The sequence below is a fragment of the Empidonax traillii genome, unplaced genomic scaffold (assembly GCF_003031625.1).
Source record: "Empidonax traillii isolate 1590-97213 ecotype Southwest subspecies unplaced genomic scaffold, ASM303162v1 scaffold730:size536693, whole genome shotgun sequence".
Taxonomy (NCBI): domain Eukaryota; kingdom Metazoa; phylum Chordata; class Aves; order Passeriformes; family Tyrannidae; genus Empidonax; species Empidonax traillii.
The window spans coordinates 377,910-394,925 of NW_020955923.1; the positions used below are offsets into that span (position 1 = coordinate 377,910).

Sequence of the window (17,016 nt, forward strand, 5' to 3'; positions counted from 1 at the left end):
ATTTCATTGTCAAAAGATTAGGAAGAAATACAGCAATAATTCACATAAAGCCACCTTGTTATCTACATATTTTTTTCCAAAAGTCAATACTGAATGCTGGGAAAGGGGAGATATAGCAAAGAGCCTGACACTACTTTTACTAAATTATGCAGATATCATTAATGAATTAATATTGCTCCATATTATTCCTGTTCCATATATACCTTGTTATTGTCAGCTACTGAGGCTGCATAGGCAAAGGTGTCTCCAGAGACCTGAACACAGAAATCTTCTGCCCCAAAGCCTGAATAGACTATTCAAATTAAGTTTTTAGCAAATAGTAGCAAGTGAGTATTCCTGTGGCCATCAGCAACAAAATAGGTAAGCATCAGAAAATGGAGCACCTCCAAACTGTTTAGCTTTGGCTTTACCACTTGGCCCTGTAATCATGAGTTGCATGGCTTGCACTGTATGGTACAGCTGAATGGGGTAGCTTATTTACTGGGGAGAATACCCTTTGATGCTGCCCTGAAACCCTACATCAAGAACCAAACCTGCAGTTGTGTCATTTCAGGTGAATCTTGACTAGTTTGTGAAGTTTTTTGTGTTTGATTGGTTTGTTCGGATTTTTTTTTTAAAGAAAAAAAAAAAAAGAGGACTTTTAGGAAAAACTGGAAAAAGTCTGTTTGGTGTAAGATGAGAACAAATAGTACCAGTAATGATAAGCACTAATTACTTCTGGATTTGATAAAAACATATTTCACCTCCTGTTTGGATAAGAAGTAATGTTATTTTTACTTGATTAGTAAAAGTGAGGAGGATATTAGAGAAGCAATATCTACAGAGATAGCTATAGATAACTTTTTATCAAACAACTAGTAATTGAGTCAGATGAAAATAAATTGAAGATACTAAATAGCATTCAAAGCTGTGAGTCAAAACTAGAAAGAAACAAAAATTGCATTAATTTTAATGAAAAAGGCAGGTCTTGTACAAATAAAATTTTTTTTCAATGATTTTTATATAGAGGAAAAACTTCAAAACTAATCTTGAAGTTCTATAAAAAAGTTGATTTTAGTTATGTGATGTGACACCATATTTTATGACTTATTACTGAATAATTTTCAGATTATATTTAAACCCAGATGTTTCTAAAAGAATTTTACGGTGGGGGAGGAACTACTAAATGGGACATGAGGAAACTCATTGACTGCTGTTAATACCTCTTCAGACATTCCTTAATCTGATTTTACTGAATTTTTGTTAATGACCTTAGTTGTTAGTCAAAATCTTTCTGGATTCTGAAAAGCCAGAAAATTTTATCAGTTTGATTGGATTTGTTTAGCAAGGCTGAAAGACCTTGGAACAGTACAGACTAAAAATGAGACTAAATGCAATGGCACAAGTTATAAGATCATGAGCTTAAGAAAAAGAAATCTAGCATCTAAGTGGTTAACAGAAGCTGTAATAAAGAAACAATGGTAATTAGTAAATATTGCTAAAATAAAATTAGTATATGCTGAGTGACACACAAGACAAGACTTAGAAAAACTCAAGTTTCTTATTCCTGTTTAACAGTTAATCGGCAGGTTTATGAGGCAGAGCATTTGGATTATGTCTGTACAAAGTCCTGAAGAAAGGGAGGTTCAAAACCCCCTGCAGCACTCCAAATAACATGTTCAGTATTCTGGTAAATGTAACTACAGAAGTCCTAGTAAGACATTGGTGTGATCAGTGAAATCTTGGATTTCTTGGTTTGTGGAAGGCTTACTGGAATTGGAACAGATGTAGAGAAGGACAACTGCAATCAATGCAGAAAACACCTCACCAAAATGAAGGGTGTAAAAATACATGGAGACAAGGGCAACACGAAAATCTCTCGTACAACAGAGATATTCATTAGCTTCAAACTGTAAAGTAAAGAAAATATGTCTGAGTAAGACTCTGTAACAGTTTCCCAACTTCAAGAGAGAACAAAAGAATTCTAGTTCTTTCAATACATTCATTGTTCTATATATTTATATTATTGTGAGTTCAAGGAAATAGAGTCAGGAAATCTTTTCTTACTCCTCATTGCTTTTTCTACTCTCTAAACAGTGTATTATAATATTTTATTACCTAAATCAGAATCTAGCCAGGCACCAGATTTTCAGCCTCAATTTTGTGACTAGTACCTAGCAGTGGGTATAGCAATAGCTTTGTTAGAGGGTGAGTTCAGGACCAGCTCAGCCTTCTGACTCAACAGTTGCACCCCAGCCCCATGCAAATCCTGATTTACAATAATCCTTTGAGCCTCTGAGAGCAGACAGGGCAGTGTAAAAGGACATGGCTGCAGGTCACAAAAACACTCAATGCACTTTAATTAAAACCAAACGCTGGCACTGGCAGGCAGTCACCACAGAACCACAAATCTGAACAGGTCATTAGGACCTGTCAGGGTCTCTCCAAACACTAAACTCAATCTGATCTTCCAGTGATTCACTGAGTTTAAACACATGAACAACCCTTCTTATCAACATGTATAATCTCCCTCATGCCACAGACCACTGAATTTCACACAGTAACATACATACAAGCCTATAAAAACCACAGAATATGTATTTCAGATGAACAGAAGCTACTTGCTGAGGTATGCTTACACAGCAGGAGGTTGACTATAGCCCATGAGTAAACCTCAACTATTTATTACTGCCAGGAATAGGCACAGCAGCACTGGGCTAGCCTAGGCTTTACTGCTGCCACACTGCCACAGTAACACCCAGCATAAATACTTTGAAGACCCTTGGGTGAAGATCCATAGGTTACCTTTGGCTGTAGATCTCACAGACTCTCCATCTTTTGGTAGGTCTGTAGCTTCTAGCTTTGGAGCCCTACCCAGGGCTTTCCAGGCAGGTTAAAAGTCCTGCAGTACCTTTGAAGAGACTGGACATTAATCTTGTTTAACCAGTTTCAGAGATCTAGATTTATTCCCCTGCCCTGCACCAGCATTACACACACACATTTACCAAAGGCATTGACCTCAGCTATACAGTCATGTTAGGCTCTCCTAAGAAAAAGAAAGAGAAAGAGCATCCAGGGTGTAAGTTAAGCCTGCAGTGGAATGAACTGTCTTCTATACATACATTCTTTTCTCCATAGAGAAAGCTCATAATGACTGCATCCAACCTGGAAATTTCTGTACCAGGTTGAAAGGGAACCAGGATAAAGACAGGACACTCTATGTGTTTTGTTCAAAGTAAGGAGCTGAAGTTAATAACCCAGTTATATGATCCTTGACCTACTGAAATCCCCATTGAGTTTCTCTTTGTTCTGTGATTTTATAGCACCATTTAAAATGAGGGTTGGATTTTGTGATGCAGATACTTACAGAACTATAAATTGTAGAAGCCTCCAACTGCAAGCATTGCTTTTATGTTATTACTGTTGTTACTCTTGTCCTTGCTGCATCGTTATCTTTACACACTCTCAAGAAAAATATTGAAAACAGAGAAGCATAAATACTGCTTTAATGCAAATAATCGAACTTGAAAGTCACTTTCAATGGAACTAAAAACAGACCGCTGGAGTATTTTCTTTCCTGATGCATGCACAATGGGAACTGATGAAGGTGTCTGAGGAAGGTTTAGGTCTCACAACAAAAGCAGAAGCCATAGCACGAGGAGCTTTTGAGTGTGTGTCTCACCTTCAGCTGCAGCTGAGTCCCATAACCTTGGCTCATGACCCTCTGCACCAGGCAATTCCCAGTAGAGATCACACCAACTGGGTTGTCCCAGTTTTCTTGGCTCTGTGCAGGCCAAGTGCAGACAAGGGACTGAAACACTACTCTGCAAATGCACCAGACAGCAGCCCAGCTGTGGGAAAGCATGTGCAGAAGGGCAACTCAGAGAGCCTCACACTTAATGCTTGAGCTTGGATAGGTCTGCAAAAATAATCTTCCTTCTACTGAGAGGACTCGAGAAGGGAAAAGGGGTGTCATATGGGGAGTACCTTCCTGTGTATTCCTACAGCATCAAACACAACAGCTCCCCAGCGCTTTTTGAGGCCCCTGGAAACTAGCACAACACAAACAATAACACGTTATCATTGCTTTTAGTCTTTACTTGTTTACTCCCAAATGCTTAACTTGCCAAAAGGAGAGAGGGAACCTGAACCAGAAATGGGATACACATTCCATGCAAAAGAGAATCACATTGTAACTTAAGTAACAGAGATGTTGTGTGCAGGTTGCTGACAGGTTTGAAGCCATAGCTTCGAGAAGTCCTAAACCTCTTCTTGTATTTACACTTCTGGCTCCTCTTTTCCCCTCAGGAGCACTGCACTAATCATTTACAATCCTATTCTTGAAAGTGGGTGGTAACTGTGAAGTCAAAAGCACTCTCGCAGCAATTAAAGCTTGTCTCCTTTATTAGTAGGTATAATCACATCATCCCATACCCCTCGCTTGGAGCAATTTGCACATTTTCTGACTATATTCCTATTTTTCGTTGTCCAGGAGTGTGTAGAAAGTGAATTTTTTTTTTCACATATTCCTCAAGGATAGCAGCAGGATGGTAGGCTATGTAAACAAAATTCCTGCTGCCCAATCTGCTCTGTAGGTCCCATTATTTGTGAGTTATACTGAGGGGTAAGGTTTAAATGAGACTTGGTTTCTATGTAAAGAGAAAAGTCAGATGTTCTGTTTTTGGAAAACAGCAGATCTGTTTTCCACAATATATGTGTGAATGGCAGTCAGTGCTGTAACACACTCAGTGGATGGTTTTGCTCTGATGGTTCTGCTCTGACATTGCTCCTGCTGCCCAAATCCTGAGGGATAACTCTGCTGTCCCATCAGGGGCTGCACAGTAGCCCCCATCAGTGTCACTTGGGAGCACACATTGTTTGATACCGTCTTCCATTCAGGAAATGGGTGGGAAACCAGATTTTGCTTGAATGGGTTTCTATGTATGCCCTGGAGAGCAGGGAGGAGAAACATATCTAATAGTCTTGCTTGTTCTCCCCTTTTTTAAAAACTATAAGTAGCACAGTGCATCAGAGACTAATATCTCTGTGGTATTTTTGTAAAACCATATAAAAAAAGACCCAAGAGTCATTTTCAATATGATTTCTCATAAAGAATTTAACCTAATTTAATACTTAATGTGAACCCTCATGGAAGATAGCACAACTAACAACTAAACCATGGGTATTTAATGCAGAAGGTCTGGCAATGTAATTACCAGAGTGAATCTTATAATAGTTTAGCGTCCTTTGTTATGGTAAAATGGATAAATAGGGTTTCAACATTTAGGCCTCAGTCTTGCACAGACGTGTTCCTGTGTGGAGCAGTTTGCGTGACAAGAGCCTTCAGTTATTTCTATTATCAAAGGGATAATTAGTGCATAATGAAAAATGCTCCGACAACTGTTTCTATTATATAGAACTGAATCTAAAATGTTTCATGATACTGTACTTTTTATGCAGTAGAATATAGGAAGCCCATAAGGTTTGTATGTATAATTTATCCACCTTCCATCTTATGTGTAGTTGTTTTGTATTGCAAATATTCTTCTGTTTTATTCTTGGAACAGGGACAAACCTTCCTGCAGATGATCTTTTTTTTTCAGTATTATTTATTTTTTTTTCACTGTGTTCTCTAAGCGCCTACAGAGTGATTCCAGTGCTACAAAGTCAAACCTTGAATAACAAAACCTATTATTATTGATATGGTTGCTGTTCATTTTTTTTATTAACACAGAAGTTATGACTTTATAACAGATTCTTTTCTAACCCAAAAACCCCCAGACAATATGATTATTTTTGATAGCATATGTGTGCTTTTTGTTGAGCCTTTTCTGACCACAGATTATCAACAAGACTGTATTCTTCTGCTATTTGTCATATTCCATGTTCTTGATAAGGTGGCCAGGATTGTTTGGAGCTGGAATCCTGCCCTCCTCTAAAAGAAGTCACTGAATCCTTCTCAATTCTCACTATGGCAAGCTATTAGACGGGGCAGGCATGTTTAGTATTGGAGCTCAGGCACTGTTTTCCCATTTCTTTAGCAAGCATCTAGGTTAAAATAGTATTTTTACCTGAATTTCAGAATTCTTCTTTATTGGTTTTTAAAGGTTGCAATTATGTGATGAGCCTTTCTTGGGGTAAAGAAAGCTAAATATTTCTTGCTCAGCTCAGAATGGTTAGGAAGAGAGTTTAGAGTTTAAAAGAGTTTAAAAGTTCCATCACAGATTGTATTTTCCAAGGAAAAATAATTATCTTCTAGAGAGAAGAAATCTCCAAAATGCTAAAGACAAAACTTGTCTTCTGATTTCACCCTAACAAGACTAAAGAATAAAAGACTTCAGTAATAGAAGTGAAACTTGTACTGTAATGATTGAACTGGAGTGCTTAGAGAAAAGAGATCACAGGTCAGTGAACCTTATGTAGCATTTCCTTCTACTTGTGCTAGATTTAGTTTTCCTTGTAACCTAACCTGTCACCTGAATATTGGAATGAGTCATGCTCAGAATGATGGAGATGGAACAGATCATCTTAGAAGAACAAAAGATCCAAGTAATTTATGTTTTTTGCAAATGAACATATTATTAAAGACCAGCAGCAAAGCAATGACAGGAGAAGACACAAGGTGTTTGGCCTTGATTGCCATGTGATGCCACAGGTTTTTGCATTCTTGTTTCCCTTGCACACAGAGGGTGGGAAGGGGAATTAAAAAGAAAGAATGAAAAATACTGCTGAAGAGGGACCAAAAGAGAACTAGAGAGGATCACGAGATGAAAAAGTTAACACTATGATGTAATGTAAAGGTTTCTTCATAAATAGATGTGCCTTCAAGGCATGATAAAGCTTCACCATGCACATCTTCGGCACAAACCAAATGCTTTTTTATTTCTGCCTGTATTAGACTAAATTTGATCAATAAAAGGCAGGCAAATAAAGGAATATAGATTGCCTGAGATCCACATTGAGGATTTGTAGGAAACATATAAAAATCAATTGTTAACTGTTTTAAAGAACCAGGTCTTAAATTCTAGGATTGCATTATACCACCTACAAACAAGAGGATTTTCCAAACTAATCTGGCAGGTCAAGAGTAATGTGAGTGTTGTTACACATTTTGCCACAGCAAAATGACCTAAATCAAAGCTCTTCTAAGGTTCCTTCCTTCTGGGAACACCATACTTATGCTGTGGGTCTTGGGCTCTCAGCATGAAAAATCACAAGGCATATATGAAGTAGAAGTCAGTGCAATTGCACTCTGAAGTGCCCTGACGTGACTCTGGGAGAGTTAGGCTCTGAAGTCTACACGTCTGTGATATAACAACACACAATACATACTGGCATCTATATATCTAAAGGGAGATAAACTCCTTCCATTAAAAAAAAAAAAAAAAAGAAAAAACAACCTCTTACTTCTGTTCTATTATTTTAAATATTTGGAAATATTTCACATATTTTCAGATAGAAGTAGGTATCAAAATAAGAAAAAAAAATATAATGTTTTTATTAGTAGTAATGCAATTTGAGTTCCTTCTTGAACAGGAACATATCAATCTCTCTGAGTAGCTGTTCTTAAAACAGGAAAAATATCAGGAGCTCAGGCAGGGGGACTTCCTTTTCATTTGAATACTTAGAACAGACTTCAGAGAATGTGCATGGCTTACTATAAAAATGTACATACAAAGAGAGAAGCACACTTTTTTTCTTTTATGTCAGTGCCCTACAAATTAATGCATGATAGCAGAAAATTCCTTTCCAGCTTAGCTCAGAAACCACAAAGTCATCCAATTTTGGATCCATTCCTATTTCTCAGACTCCCCAGGAGGTTTAGTGAAAGCAAGATATAGCCTTTTCCTGGAACCCCGTGGGCATTACTACATGTTTAAGATGTAGATAAGGCTGCTACATTCTGCATTTGGGAAGTCAAGATTTCATTTATAAGGTGATGAATCTGGAAGGCTTTCATGTCAGACCCTCAGCTCACAATCTCCAGCAAAAGAGGAAATGGAGGGTATGTCAGCAGCAGGCAGCCAAGCACAGAACAGAGACATGGCAGCTCAGTGCATATGTTCACACAACTGAGTGTTATGTAGAGATACCATGTGGGTCTGGCAAGCAAAATATTTCTGTTACCATAGCATTGCTTTCAGCAGCAGCACATTAACAGCATTGCTCGAGCCCTGTACCACATTACCATCTTTTAAGTTTTCAGGTACAGGTTAAAAGGAGTCTTCAATGAGTGATGATTATTTTTTGGGGTTGGACAGGAAGGGCACGGTGTGTGGGGAAATAAAAACCAAGAACATGCTTAAGGAGCTCTGATTTTGCTCCTGAGTAGATGCAGGGTGGTGGGGAACACAGCATGACAAGCAGTCAGTCTGGTCTCAGCTCTGGGGAATGTATGGCCATGCAAGGATGGCAACAAGGTTCATGCAAGGATGACAGTTCAGCTCTGTAACCACTAGAGAACTGGTTCCTGATTCCTCCTGTTCTTTTCCCATTTTCTCCACAGGCAATGGACACACCAATTTAACCAAGAATAGCTTCTTCTTAGAGATCACCTTCTTAGAGTGGTGCTGAAGTCTCTAAGCAGGACAGTGATGGTGACTGCAACCAGGAGCTGCTGTTCTGTGGCTTGAACCCTTTTTCCAGGCTCAGCCTGGCTGCTCAGCCTGATCTGACTGCGTGAAGGGGAGCAGGTGTTTTCAGTAGTATTTGACACACTACAGCTCTGAGCTCAGGCACCACAGTGAAATAGGATCAACTCGGGATCAAAATTCAAGGAAAACAAACACATTTATCAGTAGATTTGTTCAGATTTATGTTATACCTTTTACAGCTTCCCATGACACCAGCCACTACAATGATCCTATCTTGGATCTTCTTTTCCTAATACACTACTGTCAGTACCTCTCCTTTTCTCTCATATTTCCAGTTCCCCTTCCCGTATGGTCAATTCCCATCTACTCTAACCTTCCCATTTCCTCCACTTCCCCGCTTCCCGGTCCCTCTCTTGTGATCTGGGCAACAGGCAGTGTGGTAGATTTGGAGGTGGCAGATCAGCCAGGGAATATTCATTTGCTACTACACAGCAGAGGAACAAGTAAATTAAGTCCCTTCCCCGCAGGGCAACAAACTGCATGCTGTTGATTCTCATTAAACGTTTTAAGAATTTAAATCTCTTTGAGATATTTATCCTTCGGTCAAATTTGTTTGCAATTGAACATCACTGAGGAAAGATGGACAGATGGTATAATTACATAAGCCTCCTTTCACTAGGAAGCCACATTAAAAAAAAAAAGGGCAAAAGTAACAAAAATAATCCCGTTCCTTTTTTGTTGTGGTTTTTTTTTTTCTTTTTTTGAGACTGGATGAAGGCAGAAAGATCTGACAATTTGATAAAGATTAGGTAGTGATCAGAGTCACAACCAATATTTACAGTCTCCATTCAAAATGTTAAAAGCCCTTTGGATGGTGATCACATGAAGTATGACATAGATACCCACTGAGTTACCAGTTGCAAAGTCTGTGGGTCTGCTGTGCCAGATCCTCTACTGGCTCAGGAGAAAATCCGATTTCTTCCTCACTCTTTCCTGCAGCTTATCAGTTTGGGGATCTTTGCTGTGGTTCACATGGTGATCTGCAGAGGCAGACGGGACCATTTCAGAGAGCTGTAATAGATGTGTATTAGATGCTGCCGATACCTCTGTGTGGGACTCTGGATTTTAAGACCACCCCAACCTCATGCCAGAATAGCTCCTTGTGAGTGCTGCACACACCCTCCACATCACTGCCCAAATTGCTTTTTCTTGAAGGTACTTCGCATGTTGCTGCGCCGAACAGTGGACCCCAGGTCATGGGCATCAAGCTCATTTTCACTGCTAAAACACATTATATAAGAAATCTCCTGGGAATTCGCTGCAGTCAAATCAATCAGGTCGCTGCAGTTAAATGATAAATCTCTATCGCCGTAGATAAACTCGGTGCTGGAGACTGTTGCCTGACATCAAGTAGCTCCGGGTACCGTGGAGGGGAACGGCGTGGGCTGGGCGGGGGCGCCGCGGGCACCGCAGGGGGCGCGGGGAAGGGCCGGAGCCCCCGAGCAGGACCGCTGCGGGCTGTGGGATGCGGGGAGGCCGCGGCCCCGCTGCCCCGCCGTGCCAGTGCTGCTCCGCTCTGGGGGAGGGCCGGACCGCCGCGGGCCGGGCCGGGCCGTGACGCCGGAGGGCCGGGCGAGCCCGGGCGCGGCACAGCCAAAGGGAAAGGCAGCGCCGGTGCCTTCCCTCTGCCCGGGCGGGGCGGGGCGGGGGCGGCCACTGCCACCGCTTCCCGGTCCCTTCTCCGGCCGCAGCCGCCGCCCGCCCCGAGCCCGGCCGCGCCAGGCACCATGAGCGGCTCCGGCCCGGAGGCACCGCAGCCCAGCGAGGAGGCGGAGGTCGGGCTGCAGGAGGCCGAGCAGGACTGGGCGGCGGCCAAGGCGTTCTACGACAACCTGGTTACCAAGAAACCCCGGCCGGTGCGTACGGGCGGGCCGGGGATCCGGAAGCTGGGGCGGATGGTGTTGGGGATGCGGGGTAAGACTGGGGACTCGGGGGGAGGTTGAGGGTCTGGGGGAAGGCTGGGGGTCCGGGGGGAAGCTGGGGGTCCAGGGGAAGCTGGGGGTCCGGGAGCTGCGGGCCAGCGCTACCCTGAGGTTGCTCTGCAGCCCAAGCCCCAGAACGCCATCACCGTGGCCGTCTCCTCCCGAGCCCTCTTCGACCTGGTGGAGGAGCGGCGGATCTACCAAGAGCAGGGGGTGGAGAAGTACGTGGAGTACCAGCAAAACAACGAGAACGTCACCCTCAAGCCCGGACCGGCGTTCTACTTCGTCAAGGTAGCCGCGAGGGGGGGCAGGCTGGCCCGGCGGGGCAAGGGAGGGTGTACGGTGCGGCAGGGCTCGGAGGATGCTACGAGGCCAGATTTCGGGAAGAGGAGGAGCCCGAGGCGTCCTTGGGCGGAGATATCCCTGACCCGGGGAGACGTTTTCGCCACTTGTTCTCCCAGCGGTGAGCTCGCCGCGGCGGGGTAGCCCGGCAGCATCTCCGCATCTCTGTGCGCCCCGTCCATCCGGTCACAGCTTCTCTCCCCTCTCCTCTTCCCTGTCCATTCCTTTCCTCCTCACATCCCCTCCCCTCCCGCCAGCACTAATGCCGAACGCCTGCGGCAGATCACGTACTGCTCCCGTCACCGGGACCAGACTTGCACCCTCAGCATCACGGTTTGTATCCCGGCTCACAGCATCACATCCCAGATGTGGGTAAGGAGCAACCTGCGCTTTCTGCTGGACAAGGCGCCCACAAACTACCTTTCTTTTTAAGACCCTTTTCAGTCAAGATAGTCCCCTGATTGTTTTAAGTTTTTTACAACCTCCTCCCAACCAACAAACGCAAAAAGACAAAACCCCCAAAAACCCACAAATAACCCAAAACAGTGTTGATTCTATATTAATGTAATTATTAAGAAATTAATTCCTTTTGGTCTGCTTTAATTTTTTCTTGCTTTTGTTGTCACTCTGGAAATTGTTCTTGAGGACCAGCAAAAGAAATACACTCTCTAGTTGGCAGTCAGGATTTAAGCAGAGCTGAAATGGAATATTTTGCTTTCACTGAACAAAATAAGAGAAATGGCCAAGGAAAACAGCTTCCATCAGGGAAAGCAAGTGAAATTACAAAAAAAATTGAAAAGACCTGAAAATATGTATTGCTTTGAGGAGCATACATTTTAGTGGAACTGACTTGAAGAAATGCTGTGTACAGAGTTAATTTTATGTCCATTGAGAATTGTGTGATAAGCTCTACCACAGCGATTTTAGAAAATTAATGAAATCAAAATCAGCAGTCATACTTACTGAAATTACAGTTGTGGTAGAACACCTCAAGTTTTAAAAGTAGATTTTGAGTACCTCAGTTTTAGTCTCAGGAATTAAAAACATTGTCTTAATTAATCACTTTTTGAACATACACAGTGGAAAAATTACTTATATCAATACCCATGCTGCTGTAAATATAGAATAGCTGTTAGTGGTATTGATAGCATAGCTGTTAGTAGATTGAAAGCACTTTATGGGTGCTTTTAACATAAAAATGAGGTCATAATTCACTTTGTACACCAGTGAGGATAGGCTGACTAGGGAATTTTCTGTTTCTTTTAGCAGCCCTGCTAGCACAGTCAGTTTTTAAGAGTTGTTAGAATTCAGTGCCAGATTCAGTTTGAGTATAAGCAAGATTTAACTGTTTAACTCCTTATACTTTGAAAATCAGAACTGTTAGCTATGCCCAGCTAAATGCACCTTGACCTCTGTTTCCTTCCACTGTGGTATGTTTGAATTCTTTATATTGCTTAGTCACAGGAATCATTAGGCTGGAGAACTGTGGGTTTGTTGAGTCATCTTTTCCACTTGGAGATAAAGAAGGCAAAAGAGAATAAAACTAACTTAAAACTATTATATCTCATGCTTGTAGCACTTCAGATTTGTAATCACAGGCCAGGGTCTCCTTAGGGTAAAAGATATATAGGCAATGGACAAAAAAATGGAATCCCCTCCTCCGCTCACCACTACTTCCTAATAATTTAAGAAATTGCCAGTGTAGTAGATTATTAGAAGTGGGTTATAACCACATACTAAGATTTTTTTCCTAGGCCTTATACCAGGCTTTCACTTAGAAATGTCCTAAGCACAGTCCCACATCACATAGCCATGCTTTTAAAACTGAGATTCCCAGAATTTAATAATTAAATTTGCGGTTTAGTTCTTAACAACTGGCCTGACTTTTTAAAGCACCTAATTGAAAATCAATCCATGTTTGTATTCTTTTGATGGTTTGTTTTTGATTTTATTGCTGTAATCCCAAAGAATTCCATTCCATTCAAGGAATGCAAAAACGAGGTCTTACTCCAAAGGGATGAGGTTCTAAATAAGAGAGAACAGATGGATACAGAGAGAGATGAGCAGATAAAAGGTCAAGGAAATAAGAATGCAAAAATGTGGATATAACATGTTGGCTCATTATCTTTAAAGGGATCTCGGATCAAAATCTGTCATTCGGTACTGCAATTAGAAATTGCTAATCATGTTTGATAGGATATGGTTTTGTACTCATTACTTAAGGACTTACTCAGGATCTTTGACACCTGACCACCTGAACTGTGTCAGTAAATCTTTGCATAAGTTTGTGACTCAAATTCACATTTGTGCATGCAAAACAAGCAGCTGCAAGTATTCATTCCTTTATACTTTCTCCTTGATTTCACAAGAACAATTTTCAAGTGGACAGGAAAAAAAATAATGGTGATTGTAATAACGATCAACAATGAATGCACTGACTTGCTCTGGATGATTATGATGTCCTGAGAAAAAGGATTTCCACAAGAAAGTATAATTCTGTAACTCAACAAAAGAAACTTATTTGCCTCCTTTCAAATGAACCAGTCAAATGGTTACTGGGAGCAGCAAAGCAGAAAGGAATAAAACAAGTTCAGCAAGTTAAGCTATCAGGTATTTCAAATTCTCCTTCAAGGCAATTCTATCACTAAAGCTACAGTGATTAACAAAAGGAGGCACATTCCACTTGTCTATTGCCTGACACATTTTTATCCTGCAGGCTCTGGAGCATGTCAATGCCCGCCTTCTTGAACTTTACCCTGATGATGAAGAACGATTTGATATTGTCCTGATGACTAATAACCATGCCCAAGTGGGAGTGAGACTTATAAACAGCATCAATCACTATGGTAAATAAAATAAATACTGGTAGAATTAACAGCTATTTCATAATAATATTAATTAATTTTATTCTTGCTGTTCTGACCTTGGGAAAAACAGCTGCTTTGATATTTATTTTCGGGTGTCAGAACAAGTGAGATATATTAAACAGTTTGGTCCAATGCTCTAGATTTAACTTGTCAGGTGTGAATCTGAACTTCTGAGAAGTCCCTAAACTTTTTGATGTTTGTTATCTATGCTCTCTAGACATACACCTTCACAGCATTACTCTGTCTTAGAGGGATTTTTTCCTCCTAAATTATGAATGAGGATGGACTGATCAAACTTCTTAGTCAGTTTAAGTTGTGTAACTTGTTGAAATTATGATGAACATTTTTTTTTTTTTAATTTAAGTTTACTGTCAGCTAGGGTAGTCTACCTTTTCTTAGGTTACTTTTACAGGTTTGCAGTGTCAAGGCAGATCTTTGTGCTGTTCTTACTTTAGGCTTAACAATTGAACGTTTCTGTATGACGGGAGGACAAAGCCCTATTGGTTACCTGACTGCATACCTTACAAACCTGTACCTCTCAGCAGACTCCGAAAAAGTGCAAGAAGCTATAGAAGCAGGTTTGACTTGACTTTCCTTATCTCTCTGTTGAGCTTGTTCAAAAATTAATATACTGTGTGTCTTTCACAGAAAGTAGTGCTGCTTCATCAAATGCAGAAAGGCACCACTTTGTATGGTGCAAGTTTACTACTTATTTTTACTTAACCAGATAAAATCATGTGATACTGTTCCTCTCTGACCCTTCAGCCTACTGATATGACAACCTAATCACTCTACACATTTCTGTCTTCTCCTGTTCAAAAAGAAAAGGATCTCCACCTCTCTTCAACTTCTATTTGAATAGCATCATCTTTTTTGATACAACTTAAAAAAATGGCTTCTGTGTTTCATAAGAAGTTAAAAAATAGCAAATAGTTTGATTAAGTGGTTTCCTGGGACTTGCCTGCTTTGTGTCATTTGCAGTACACCTTGGGGACTGTTCTTGTACATTCTTATGTGAAAATGAAAGGAAGAATATCCAAGAAGTTTTGTCAATGGGACAGTTTCCATGCATTTGTGTTACAGAACAGCCATTACTAATTAGCTTCTGTGATCATTTCCACTCACCACATATAAAGGTCACCACAGATAAGCTGTTGGAACCAAACTGCTGGTGGTTTAATGAATGACTTTGCAGGACTAACTGGGGTTCTCTGATCCATTTTCAGGCATTGCATCAGCTACAATGTTCACTGCCAACAAAGATGTTTCTTACTCGGATACACAGCTGAGGGTGGCATTCGATGGGGATGCTGTTATCTTTTCTGATGAATCAGAACAGATTGTCAAAGAGCAAGGATTAGATAGATTTTTTGAACATGAACAGCTGAATGAAAATAAGCCTCTTGCACAGGTTTGTATTTTCTTGAATCAGTAAGTTTCCAAAAGATCTGATGACTTTAATTGCTGCTGTATTTCTCCACTTTCCCCAATGTGTATGTGTTCTTTGTGGAAGCTGAGTGCCCAATTTATTTCCTTTTACAAGGATAGTCTTTAAAATGCATATTTGACATAAAAAAGGCCACCACTGCAGCCTTTTCACCAGATCTCTCACTTCTCTGAGAGAACTACATATATAAGACTCTGACTTACAGTTGCATTTTAATGTTATTATTAGAAAAATAATAGTACTGATTTCCTGGATTTTTCCTTTTATCAGACTTGGTAGGTAATGTTAATTTCTAACACTGAAATACTCTGGTTATTGAAACAGGGTACTTATTCAGAAGCAGAACTATGTAATTTGTCTAAAAAGCACAAATATATTAACATTAGCTTAGGCTGAAAGACCAACCCTACTATTGTTAAAAATAGTATAAATTCATAATAAAAGCTTGATTTGTGAAAGTACTGGATGGTACAATATATTGCGATTTGAAGAACCAAACTGTCATTTTTTTCTTTTAATTGGAGTGTAGTATAGTCATTAATCCGGGTTTTGTGCAGGAGAAAGAATTGCAGCTCATGGTTCATAGTAAAAAGAGTTCAGTATTTCTAAAGGAACACTAAAGACTATAGTAATAAGCTTATACTGTAAGAGATCGCCTTAGTGAGAATTATTTTCCCACTGATCATACCATGTAGGATTATGTTTTTAACTTTTTTCCAGTGCGTGAATTCCTAGTGAGGGTGCAAACCCATTTGGATATGTTACATAGAGAATTTGCAGAGTAGCATAGCATTAGGGAAAGGAATTCTGTGTGTAACTGCAGTCTGGCAGAAAGCAAAAGAATGATTTGGGGAACTGTGGACAAAGACTAAATATGCTTCTGGTATTTTATACTCAGGGCCCTTTGAAGGGTTTTCTGGAAGACCTGGGGAAAATTCAGAAGAAGTTCTACGCAAAAAACGAACGATTAAACTGTCCTATAAGGACCTACCTGGTCACAGCCAGAAGTGCGGCGAGCTCTGGAGCTAGAGTGCTGAAGACTCTCCGTAGCTGGGGTCTGGAGATTGATGAGGCACTTTTCCTAGCAGGAGCTCCTAAAGGACCAATCCTGGTGAAAATCCGCCCTCACATTTTCTTTGATGACCAGATGTTCCACATCGAAGGAGCACAGAAATTAGGCACCATAGCTGCACACGTTCCCTATGGCATTGGTCAGAAGTACCACAAATCTTCATGACTGGATGACACCATTAATGATAAAGTTCTTAACTCAGCCAGCCTCTTAATAAACCAATAGTTATGTCTGAAAACCTCTACATTTGTGTACTGTAAGCAATATGTTTAAAGATTGAACTTCTGGCTAGAACAGACTTTAAAAGAAATATTTTTAATATAGGTAAGTTTTTAATGGAGTTATTTTAATATAATTCTTAAGCGGTTTAGATTTTTTACCTGTCTGGATCTAACACTGTGGTTTTGATATTAGGAAAAGATTTGTACTGTTTTTATAGCTTGAGACATATTTTGAGAGACAGAACAGTTATATTTTCTCCAAAAACTGTTGACGGGTTATTTATAAGAAAACTCATGCTGTAAGGCTAGTTCTTGACAGTTATTTCTGAAGTTCACAAAAGCACAGTTTAGATGTAACTGTTTACCTGTTGATGGTTTGCTTGTTAAATATGTGTTCAGTAGGTCTGTCACCACAAGGTTTCAGCTTCCAGTAAAATGTTAGCTTACTTGATCTTGTGTTTACACATTTTTCTATATTGTTTTCTTACCTTAATAAAGCTGGCTTTACAGAA

General features: G+C 40.4%; 1 protein-coding gene across 1 annotated transcript; it reads left to right on the plus strand.

Annotated features, from left to right (window-relative positions):
* The first annotated feature begins 10,297 nt into the window (after nt 1-10,297).
* On the plus strand, nt 10,298-17,016 carry LOC114066055 (cytosolic 5'-nucleotidase 1B-like). The gene is made up of 6 exons (XM_027900447.1): nt 10,298-10,489; nt 10,679-10,846; nt 13,614-13,743; nt 14,220-14,342; nt 14,991-15,175; nt 16,110-17,016. The coding sequence occupies exons 1-6, from the start codon at nt 10,361-10,363 to the stop codon at nt 16,446-16,448; spliced, it is 1,074 nt and encodes a 357-aa protein (XP_027756248.1). The 5' UTR covers nt 10,298-10,360; the 3' UTR covers nt 16,449-17,016.